Source organism: Danio rerio, chromosome 17 (assembly GCF_049306965.1).
Source record: "Danio rerio strain Tuebingen ecotype United States chromosome 17, GRCz12tu, whole genome shotgun sequence".
In the NCBI taxonomy this organism is placed as follows: domain Eukaryota; kingdom Metazoa; phylum Chordata; class Actinopteri; order Cypriniformes; family Danionidae; genus Danio; species Danio rerio.
The window spans coordinates 32,264,379-32,277,107 of record NC_133192.1 but is presented as its reverse complement, the minus strand read 5'-3'; the positions used below and the strand labels follow the sequence as shown (position 1 = coordinate 32,277,107).

Below are 12,729 nucleotides of genomic sequence, written 5' to 3'. Positions count from 1 at the left end.
CATTAAAATATGGCATTTGAGAATGAGGTATATGTACATAGACTTTGATTATTCAGAAACCAGCTCATACATTTCCGGTTAACTAAAATTGCTGTGTTTAAGATCTGCTTTCTTCAAAATCACTGATCTTCACTGCCTGACTGAGATACGATATAAAGTGTGTATCAGACCGTAGAAGAAGCACTTAATTAAATTACATTGTTCCTAGACATGTCTTTAAAATATAACCATTTATTTTATCACAGTATTTTCAATTATTTAATTTGATTTGATTTATTTATTTTTTAAACAGAAATATCATACATAAGATATCATTAACAAAAAATACATTTCAACATGGTCGAAAATAAAGTGGGATGAAGCACAAGCTTATTATTTTCCAACCCCATTACCACATACATCATTCGTCTATTACTTAAACTTATTTCTTCTTTTTCTTATCTCTTCTTTTAACATTGGACATATTTATCCTTTTGGCAACTTTCACAAATTATATGTTTGATTTCATTTGTACCTTTACATTTTGTAACATAGAATCTAGAATCTAGAATTAGTCACAAACAAATTCGAGACTGCGCACAGTACAGTTTGTTTAAAGTAAATTGATCAGTTATAATAATAAATTGTAATATTGTATTCAAACAACATTCTAAATAGTGCTTCTTCCTTCCTGCCTGCCAAAATCTGTTAGTGGAAACACTTAAAAGTCATTTGAATAATAATGATGATAAAAGAATGATAATAATATTACAGGGAAAGAAATAACTTTTCCCAATTTTTTATAGCTTTCATTAAGTCCAGAATTTTCAATTCCTGTTTTTTTTTTTTTTTTTTTGGTTTTTCGCTCTGGTCTGCTGTTCCACAAAATGGTTTGTGGTTATTACCTTGCTGAGGTGTTGATGTATGGTTGCGTTGTCTCTTTCAACAACCAATCTCATTTCTTGGCTCCCCATGTACATACCGTTGGCTGCAGAAACAGAGACAAAAACAGACATGTGGATTAGCATGTTGCAGAATTGCAATAAATGACAACTAGGTAAACATTTGCATAACACAGCAGCCATGAAACTCATCCAAAACAAAAAAAAAAGCTGTTACTAGCTCAAAGGCCAGTGTTTGTACAAACACAAAAACAGCAATCATGAAGATTACATCAGGTCCCATTCACATTTACTGGACATACAGTCCTAAAAGTTTAATGATGGACAATAATGTCATTGCTTTGCAATTCAAACTGTTTTAGGATTTAACTGGAATATACTGTTGGAAGTAGTTCATAAAGAGTGTGTTCCTGGGTGCCTAGATACACAGTTAATCCCTGTGAATTTATAGTTGTCTATATACCCTTATATACCTTTTTTAAAACAGGAATCATTTGGTGTCACTTTAAAATTCTTTATTTAAAGGGGTAGTTCACCCAGAAATGTATAATTTGTCATTTACGCACCCTCCCCTTGTTCCAAACCTTTTTAAGTTTCTTTTGCTGGACACAAATGAAGAAATACTCAATAACGTTGGGAAAAAAACAACCACTGACTTTCATAGTATGAACAAAAAATACTACAGTGGATGTCAACGGCTGTTTTTTTTCTAACATTAATCAGAAAAAACAGAAGAAATTTCTAAAAGTTTAGAACCACTTGAGAGTGAACTATTTTACGTTGTGTCAGTTTAGTGGCTAATTTGTATGAATTTATATGAGTTCAGTCATATGAAAATGTAGGTGTGATACCCAACCCCACCCCTAAACCCAAGCGTCATTGTGTGATAAGCAAACCATACTAAATTTTAAGAAAGAGATTGTACAAATTCATACACATTCATTCATCCCACAGGTTTAAAATATCCTTATGGTGGTAGCTGGATTGAAACACACCTTTTACCCACGGCACATGGTTACCTATATGCAACAAAATAAGTGATTTTTAACAATATTTTTATTTATTATACACTATTTCTTTTCAATAGGTTGAAGTTTTTTTTAATAGCTTAAAATTATAAAAAAAGACATCCACTATTTGTTTTACTTTTATTCTATTCAGGAGCCATGTGCACCCACTGAAAGGTAAAATCTGCTGCTGACATTTTGTACAGCAAATGAGAAACAAATGACTTAATGGAATAAAAACATCTATGGAATAAAAATCCAGTAATTACTAGAATAAAAACTGTAGATTATTTAAATAAGGCAAATGATTATATATATATATATATATATATATATATATATATATATATATATATATATATATATATATATATATATATATATATATATATATATATATTTAGGGATGTAACGGTATCAGAATTTCACGGTACGGTAATACCTCGGTATGAATGTCACGGTACGGTATTTATTGAATCATTTACAGGAAAAAACAAAACTTATGAAAATACTCCAAAAAAGTGCCAAGTGTCAATGACATACAAATTAGCCATCTATCTGTAAGCTTTCAAACAGGAACTTCAATTTTAATAACAAAAAATTATTAAACCATGTAAAAACAATAAAGTTTCAATTTAGTATTGTTGAAAACTCATCACATTCAACATTTAATCACACTCAGCCCATCTAAACAGATGAGAGCTCTGCTAGTCGGACTTCTCATCAAGCATCCCCCGCTGGATCTAATCTCACTATATTTATTAAATGGGCTATTTCATTCATCTTGTTGTCTTTATCTAACGACATATTCCCTGACTTTGGTCATTGGAATCTATTACTTGTTCTCAGGTAACGTGTTTTGGCTGAGCGCAAAGATAAGTTAATGATTAATGTAACCACGTACATTCTGTATATTGACTGATCGCTTGCCTTTATTTCCTATAATGTATAAACTTATTGTATGTTATACTTTTAAAATGGCCATTATCGATTATTAAAACTGATACTCAGCAAAAGAGAGGCTGTGTTTCGTATTTTCACTGAAATTGAAAGGAGGCAGTTGTTATCGGCTCCGTTTTGTTATAAATATCCACACAGTGAAGATGACGCTCATCTTATGCAGCACGACGCCTCAACATGTCTGCTGTCTAAGTTGCTAATATTAAAATGAAAATAGGCAGTTCCTTAAATCATGTTTACATTTTATTGTTGAGAAAGTGAAACAAGCCAGGGTGATGTGAATGAAGTTATAAAGTACACTGTTCCCTTTGAAGATTTACCCGTGTCCTCGGTATAGTCTGCTTTTCCATATCAAACTGAGAAGAAGAGACTGCAGCCTTGATCAAACTTGCGAAGTCTGAACTTACAAGGAGAGGATGCAGGACTGAACTGTGCGTGTTAGGCTACTTAATATTCAGGAAAAGCCCCAATCAGAGAGGCGAACGTCTGCAGCCCCGCCTCCGTTTTCAGAAGTCTCCGTTTTCCATTATCCACACTGAGACATTATCCACACATTTCGAAACGCTCCGTTTTCGGCGCTCGAGAACTTCGGCGTAGTGTGGACGGTTGGCGTAACCGTAGCAAAACTTATGCGTTTTCAAACTAAAACGCATTAGTGTAAACGGGGCCTTAGAGTTTTCCAGCTCTTTTCATCCCCGCTTCTAGCAGCACACTCCATTTCCGCATTACTGGATCTGTAGCGACAACAGACCGCAAGGGATGATGGTCAAGCATGGGCTGATGGGTATTGTAGTTTTTGCTACCTCCCGTTCGCTTCATTCGCCTAAGCAAATTTTCTCAGAAGACCTATAGTTTTACCGAGTCATGCGACTTCGGTAATATCGAAAAAAATTAATATTGCGGTATGACGGTATTTACAATACCGTTACATCCCTAATATATATATATATATATATATATATATATATATATATATATATATATATAATTAGCCATTTCTAATAGTGTACATACTTTGCTGTTACATTTTTCCAGTTTAGATGTAATTTCGCCCTCTCTGAGTAAATAGAAAAGTTTATCTCAGTTTATCTGAGTCGTTTAGATCAAAAAATCTCAGTCTTGCAGCTGTGCACGCGCTTTCAGCTGTGAAGGTAAGTGAAAGTAAATCAGGGTTAAAATAAAAATGATGTCATTACTGAGCTTAGAAAGCTAACCCAAAAGCCGAATGTTGGATATTTTAGAAGATTTTTAGAAACCTTGAACAAACAAATTTTTAAGTTCAAAAAAGGCACGTCTCTGTCGGTCTCTGCAGAGCACTTGAGAATGTCTGTGGAAGGGATGACAGATCTTGCGCACAAAAAAAAGAGAATTAGGAAACGTATAGGGCAAGACGAGATTTTCCAGTAGTTAATTGATCGTGGATGCTTGGCTATTGGGCTTATACATAAAAAAGTGTAAAATATAAATAATAATAAAAAGAAATGTCATCAAATATACTTGGACGGTCGTCAATATACAGTGCATCCAGAAATATTCATAGCGCTTCACTTTTTCAGATTTTTTTATGTTACAGCCTTATTCCCAATATGGATTAAATTCATTTATTTTTTCAAAATTCTACACACAATACCCCATGATGACAATGTGAAAAAAATAAAAATTTAAATTGTTCCAAATTTATTACAAATAAAAAAACTAAAAAAAATCACATGTACATAAGTATTCACAGCCTTTGCTCAATACTTTGTTGATGTAACTTTGGCAGCAATGACAGCCTCAAGTCTTTTTGAATATGATGCCACAAGTTTGGAACACCTGTCTTTTCTGAATTTTTGCCTATTCCTCTTTGCAGTACCTCTTAAGCTCTATCAGGTTGGATAAAAAGCAACAGTGTACAGCCATTTTCAGATCTCTCCAGAGATGATGAATACGATTTCAGTCTGGGCTCTGACTTTCCGGATGCACTGTACGTCTGCGGTCTACAGTCTATTGGCCCGTTTCCACTGAGTGGTATGGTACGGTTTGGTTCACTTCGGTACACTTTTATAGCCATTTCCACTGTCAAAGGGTACCTAAAAGCAAACTGAATCATACCACTTTTTGGTTACCCTTTGCAAAGGTTACCTAGCATGAAAACCAAAAGACGTACCAAAAGGCGGAGCAAGAAGCACAGCTATTGATTTACAGAGATACGTCACTCGCACAAGCAGGAGAATGAAAACCAAGAAAGTGCCATTTTATAATATATACATATAATAACAAGTTATGGTCGACCTGAGCTCAAACAAACCTTGTCGTCGTCTTTATGAACAGCCACAAAGCCAAGAAGAACAAAATCTGCTGTGTCATGTTGTTTTTTATGAGCCCGTCTATGTGCAGGAAGCATTGCACTAAATCAAAAAGTTACGAATTGCTGTGAGAAAGAATATTGTGGCTGAAGCTGTCAAACATCAACTAAGAAGAACCGCCACTCCAAACGAGGAAGCAAATGGTCAGACTTTGTTTGAAGATTACCAAAACAAACATTTTTTCAATTAACTTGCATGGATTAAATGTTCACCTAAAGAATGACAAAGTGTGCTAAAATTAAAATGGTATTAAATTTGAAATTAAATTTGTAGCTTTGGTAGCTGCTCCACACCACCGCTAAGCACACACACACACACACACACACACACACACACAGACATACGTACACGCACACACACGAAAATACGAGCTGCTTGACCTTGATGACCTTGGCAACTATTCAAACAGGCTGATTCTGATTTTGCACATGGCTAAAGATTTGGCCAAGAGATGTGTTAATATCCTTTCTCATCAGGACATTCCTCGCATTGACGACTGTTCACCCTCAAACTGGAGGAAGTGTGTACACATGTGTGCGTAAGGAAAAACTGCTCAAATGACTTGCTTCCACTGAGTGAAGAGGAAGTGTGGGTATGATCACACATCCGCACGGCTCTACCGCTATCATATTAATCACGGCCGGTGCACTATATCATCCAGCCCTGTTAACACATTTCACAAGACCGAGAGCCTCACACTAAAAAGGGAAAAAGGGCAAGTAATCAATTTCATCCCTTTCTCATAGAAGAAAAGCATAGAGGAACTGTTTTAAATAATTTCAACTTCTGCCATGTTTCATTAGCAAACTCATTCTTAATGTTTGCTCCTCCAGAGTGGAGAGTTTAATTCAGCAAGGAAATGATTTTTGGAAATGAGAAAAAACTGAATGAAAGCCTTCTGTGTACAAAATGAAAGGGGTTTTCCCAATGTTCATGAGTAGTGGTGAGTTCACTACAAAATACGGATCTATGATTATTCATTAAAATTTTTATTTATTATTTTATTACATTTAATCATAACCTGCATTCAGTGACACAAGAAAAATGATCCCATTCATTTCAAAGGAAAGCTGGTGATCTCCGGTGAGCATTGGTGACCTGATGGAGATGTGTATAGGTAAGAAAAACATTAACATTGTGCAAATTAGCAGCGCATTTTACAAGAAACATCCAATAGGATCGAAGAGTATGTCAGAGGAGCTCACACATTAATGTCTTGAGTGCAGCAAGAGATGACATGCTTGTATGATTTACTGTTATAGATACAATAAAATGATGCATGGAAAAGAAGCTGTTGGCAGTCATTGTAACTTTGATTTATATACTGACTAATATGTTTATCATTTTATTATAAATGTAATAAAATGATACACAGAAAATAAACTGTCGGCTGTCATAAAGACTTTAATTCATATTGACTGTGTATAAAGCAATTAGCAGTTAGTACTGCTGCAGTTTATATTACAGTTTTCTCTGCATAATGGCCATCATTTATCATATTCAAACAATGTTTGAAGTGATATGTTGTCAGAGTTCTTATTGCTAACTACTGTTTAAGTAGTTTACAACAAGAAAACCTGTTTATAAACTGAAAAAATATAAAGATTAATCGCAATAAATAACATCCTAAATTAAAGTTTGTTTTGAAACAATATACTGTATGGATATGTATATATATATATATATATATATATATATATATATATATATATATATATATATATATATATATATATATATATACACACACATGCATGCATATATTTGAGAAAGTATTTATTTATATTTAGATGTAAAAAAATATGTGTGTAAAATATCAAATAAATTTAAATATCTATGTAACAAAATTATTTTATATAGTTTTGTTTATATGTATGTGTCCCACAATAACAAATAAACAAAACATGTATACACACACACACACACACACACACACACACACACACAAACACACACACACGTGTATATACACTCACTAGCCACTTTATTAGGTACATCTGTCCAACTGCTCATTAACGCAAATTTCTAATCAGCCAATCACAATCAGATTGACATCATGGAGGTGCAACTGACAAATCTGCAGCAACTGCGTGATACTATCATGTCAATATGGACCAAACTCTCTGAAGAATATTTCCAGTACCTTGTTGAATCTACTGTATGCCACGAAGGATTAAGACAGTTTTGAAGACAAAAGGAGGTCCAACCCGGTGCTAGTAAGGTGTACCTAATAAAGTGCCAGTGAGTGTTTATGTATATATAATACACACACATATATTATAAACTTTTATTTTGGATGCAAATAATCTGAATAAATTTTTGCCCAGCACAAAATACGGACATTTTTTTTATAATGTGGAGTATTACTAACAATCCCTACAATTTCTGATAATATTTTGTAAAGATATGTCCAGACATTCATTGTAAAGATAATGTTCACTCAAACACAATGAATGAATGAATGACATGAGACAAAATATTTTTTTTAGTAATATGAACAATTCCCAGTATAAACAATTTTGAGTATTTGAGTAATTCACCATCATTTATTCACTCATTCATTTTCTTTTCGGCTTAGTCCATTTATTAATCAGGGTTGCCACAGCGGAATGAATCGCCAACTTATCCAGCATATGTTTTACGCAACAGATGCCTTTCCAGCTGCAACCCATACACTTAGCCATTCACACACACTCACACAACAGCCAATTTAGTTTAACCAATTCACCTATAGCACATGTCTTTGGACTGTGGGAAAACCGGAGCACCCGTAGGAAACTCATGCAAACACAGGGAGAACATGCAAACTTGATACAGAAATGCTAACTGGCCCAACCAGGACTTGGACCAGTGACCTTCTTGCTGTGAGGCGACAGTGCTAACCACTTAGCCACCATGCACCTAAACACTGATGTCCAAGGTAGAAATCAAAATTGAGTAAATAACTTTTTGAAAAGAATTCATCAAATAATTACTTAATTATTATTTACATAATTACAAGAGTTCATCTGGTGGACAAAACAAAATGAATGAAGAATATCTCATTCGAGAATGGAACAAGCATAGACAATAAAATAAAATAAAATAAAATAAAATAAACAAAGAACCTTTATTATTTGGGTCAGCCTTCATTATGAGATCATTAATCCTTTTTTCAAAAAAAAAAAAAAAGGACTCTAATTCTGATCATTAAACTTGCTAAAAGCATACTTCACAAATAGTAAAAACGAAATAAAAGGAAAACAAATAGTGGCAGTCATATTTCAAAGAAATGTCCAAGAGGAACTGATGGTATAATGTGTCCTTTATTCCCAGCATCAGAGAGGTTTCAGAGTCATTTAAGTGTTTGGGTTGGCTGCTGTTGGCTTCTAAATAAATGTTAAAGTTATATGCAAGCTTTCCTTTGCATTTTGATGCGTGCCAAAGAGAGACTTAAGTCACTTGAGATGAAGAGCAAACAAATATTTACTACTGAACACAATGAACAGATGGAGACGGACTAAGGCATCTAATTTTATTACACTAAACACATCCATAACAACATCCAGCCACCGAAGTAAACTGCATTAGAGGATGTTTAAACTAGAGGGTTTCACAGAAAAAGAACATTGACTGTGCTTCCACTACCTTTAGCCTTGACTCAAAGACAAGAATCTTTGTCTGTAAGTACATACTCAGGTAGGCAAGATATTCAGTCAAATTATGATTATGGGACACAATGTATTGCACACTTCAATATTGATTACTTTTTAGAGTACTGTATATCCAAATATGTTTAAGTGAAAATATTTCTGCCATTTTCCTTCAGCTTACAAAGATGATAACGATGTTGTAAAAGCACAGAAATTAATATCTAATGAAAATATAAAATTCAACAACTACAGTACAATTAGAATGATTTGGTCAGATCATTTGTCCAGAATTGACTTATTTTTTAATGGGAAAATAAAACGAAACAAGTTAAAGACAGAATTACTACATTTTAATCTTATTTTAATAACTATATAAAAAGATATAGGATTATGATTAGTCTGATTGCTAAAAACACAAAGCAATCCACTTTTTACATTCATGAAAGCTGAATGAAAGCTAACAAATTAGCCAATCAATCAATCTTCTAAATTGTTAAAATTCAGGTGTGTATGATACAAAAACTAAAAATATGAACAAATAAAATATCACTCAGAAGTTGTAATATTCAGAATAGTATGTTCTAAATATATTATAATACATTTGTTATATATTCCCCATTAAATATTTCTGGGAGATCATAACTGCCACATCATAGAAATAAAAGTGTGCATATGAGACAAACTTCAGACTTTTAAACAATCTATAATATATCTTACAATTGCAAATTAAATTTTAACAAATCTGACTTTTTTAAAACTATTTTAATTTATATAATCCTCCTAAACAAATGACTTTGGTCACACTTTATTTTGATGGTCCGTTTGTTGAATTTAAGGTACATTGTATCTACTGTACATGCCAACTAATTCTCATGATAAGACTGTTAGGTTAGGGTTAGTGTAAGTTGACATGTACTTGCAAAGTTTCTTCTAGTCAGTTAAATGTCTGTTGAAGGAGCAGTATCAACAGATATTAAGCAGACAGTCTACTAATACTCAAATGGACCATAAAAACAAAGTGTTACCAAGACTTTTACTTAAGATGTAGGTCTGTGTAGTGATTGTGATAAGAAAGCCACACAATTTAATCCTTATTTTCATCAGAATATTATTATAACCATTATAGTCATTTGATTTGAAGAATAAAAAAACTTGTGTTCTGGTCTAGGCTCCAGTGCAATACATTGGAATTGAATTGTACACTTTAAATAATAAATTCACATTGAAATAACCTTTAGCAAAAGGTATGATGACAGACAGGAGGACAGTCCTTCAGGGAGAAGACAGAGGTTTGGTGATAGAGATGGGTGTGCCAGTCTTGGGGCAGTGATCTGCCAGACATCCCCTGCTCTATCTCACTTATCTCCAGGGGGGCATCGGGCTGGGGGGTTTGGCAGGGCACAGCATTCCAGTCAATTTTACACATCCTCACACATGCACCTAGTTAACTACTGACTGAAGAGGTAGAAACGATGGATCCGGGGTGCAAAAACGCAAACACAGACGCACAAACAGACAAACACTTGCAGATATATCAGAGTGTTCTGGATGCAGCAAGGCATAAAATCAGGACGGATTGTTTCATTTGTGATTATGTCATAAAAGCTAAACATGCAATAATTATGAACCTTTTAAATAGCTTTAGTCATGTATATGCTGAAATATGTGACCACGGACCACAGTTTTATGTTACACGAGTTGCACATTGTATGGGTCAAATTATTGTTTTTAAATTTTATTTAAAAAAAAAGTAATTTTCAGTAAAGATCAGGATTAATGAAGATATTTTATACATTTCCTAATGTAAATATATCAAAACTTTATTTTGATTGCTATTATTCACTTTTAAGTACTTTCTCAGTATTTTGATTTCAGAATGTCAAATAGTAGCATCTTGATTGAATATTGTCCTCTCCTAATGAACCAGACATCTAATAAAAGTTTATTTATTCAGCTAATGATGTATAAATCTTAATAAAAATGTAAATAAAATACAATTATGACTGGTTTTTGTCACATGTGTTATGTTAACAATATGTATAATGCAATTGTGGATTATAATTTCTCCTAATTAGCCAAGTGCAAGCTTAACGACTGTCTAATCATCAAAGATTTATAGAAGAAAATCAACTGTAAAAGCCTGTGGTGATTTAAGGAGCAGACTAAGCCTTGCAAACAAACAAAAGCTTTTAAATGCTTCATCCTGTTCAGTTCAAGATGCAGATGTGGAACAAAAAGGTTTCTTCTTCCACTGGGCCAAATGTGACTCTTTATGCTCTGTAGTTGCTCCCCAATTGTATTGTTGATATTCATTTTACACCACACAATCTTCTACTGCCACTAAATCCCATCTATTTACGTCTTTTCACCAGTCACTTTTCATTAGTAGCACAAAGAAGACAATTTCAAGCTCGCGTAATTTCAAAGTGCAGCGTATCATCCAGTTTCTCCACCATTTGCACGGACCGAGGCAAAATGTGCTTCTCTTTATTTCATTTCCCTTTAAAAGAGCTAAACGAATGTGACAATTATATTCTTCCTTCCAATTCAATAACATATGTTGTAATAGAAAGCCACATCAACTTTTTTTTTTTTTTGCATTAAAAGAACACAAGGTGGGTGGCCGTGATCAATTGCACCTTAAATAAACCCAGTTTGGACAGCAGAAATTTTGGAGAGTTCTACTGATAAAGGGATAAACAAACCTTACGTTATCATCTGTCAACACTTTTTCATTTGTACCCCTAATGAACAGGATATTCCTATTCGGCCCTTTGGGGGTGGTTTGTGCTTTCTTTTTTTCCTGACAGATCACACCTGATGTCTAGATCATGAACCATTATTACTGTGGTTTTGACTGTGCAAACAAGTTCTAGAGAACATACAGTTTCAGCAAGGCTCTGTTATTAGGAAAGGTCAACTATATATCAAAAACCACAATGAGAAAATAACTGTTGTTACATACTGGACGAGGGGGAAAAAAAGCTCACATTTTTAGGGGATTTTTACTACCCTCTGGGCAAACACAAGAATCGCAGATGTGGTTTTTGGATCTCAAGTAAAATAATAATATAAAAATAATATAAATGACTAGCCCATGGACACAATGTCATAAAATGACAAACCTTCAATATCAGGCAGCAAGGCACTTTACAAAGTGTGGAAAATCAGGAATCTATGTATTTGGATTTGACATGATCAAGTCACAACACTCTATTTTATTGTATAACTATTTTCCAATGGTATAATGTTTTAAAAATCCTTATGTTTCAAATCTTTAACAGATATATAATCAAACATCAAACAACATAACAATAAATACCATCCAGAGCAGGATATTCAAAAAACAAACCAAATACACAGCAGTATAAAACTGAAGATGTAGCAAGTTTACACACTGTAAATGCAATCAATAAATTAATTTACGTTTAAGTTTGAATACATTCCTAGAAGTCTCATCAGAGAAGCTCATTTGAAGCACAATTGCAGGAATTTTTCAGCATCATTTTGAACACAGCATGTGTTTGATTGTATCCTGCTCCATCTAATGGTGATGTTCAGGCAAATACTAGCACAGATTCTATGGTTATATTTAAGAGTACATCTTGGTTTGACTTCTTCAGTTATTTAATCAATTTGTCTGCTAAAACAAAATGCACCATTTGAGCAGTTTTCACATCTGCAAGGACATACAGTACATGTATCATGCTGAGATGTGGTGGAGCATTATAGTTATCATGCCTGATCTTGTAAAATGCAAAATATTTGGAATGACTGCAATGCTTTTTTTCATTTCTTTTATACATATACAGTTGAAGTCAGAATTAATAGCCCCCCTCCCCCCTTAGATTTTTTTATTCTTTTTTATACATTTCCCATATACTGTTTAACATAGCAAGGA

At 33.6% G+C, this 12,729-nt stretch overlaps 1 protein-coding gene across 2 annotated transcripts in view; it reads right to left on the bottom strand.

The window, feature by feature from the left end:
* Window positions 1-12,729, bottom strand: part of ldah (lipid droplet associated hydrolase) — a 70,635-nt gene that overhangs the window by 3,044 nt on the left and 54,862 nt on the right. For both annotated transcript variants that reach the window (XR_012392781.1, NM_001130785.1), the window contains 1 exon segment: window positions 885-967. Coding sequence is in view for 1 of the 2 variants with exons in the window: in NM_001130785.1 (NP_001124257.1) it covers window positions 885-967 (83 nt within the window). In the remaining variant the exon portion in view is untranslated.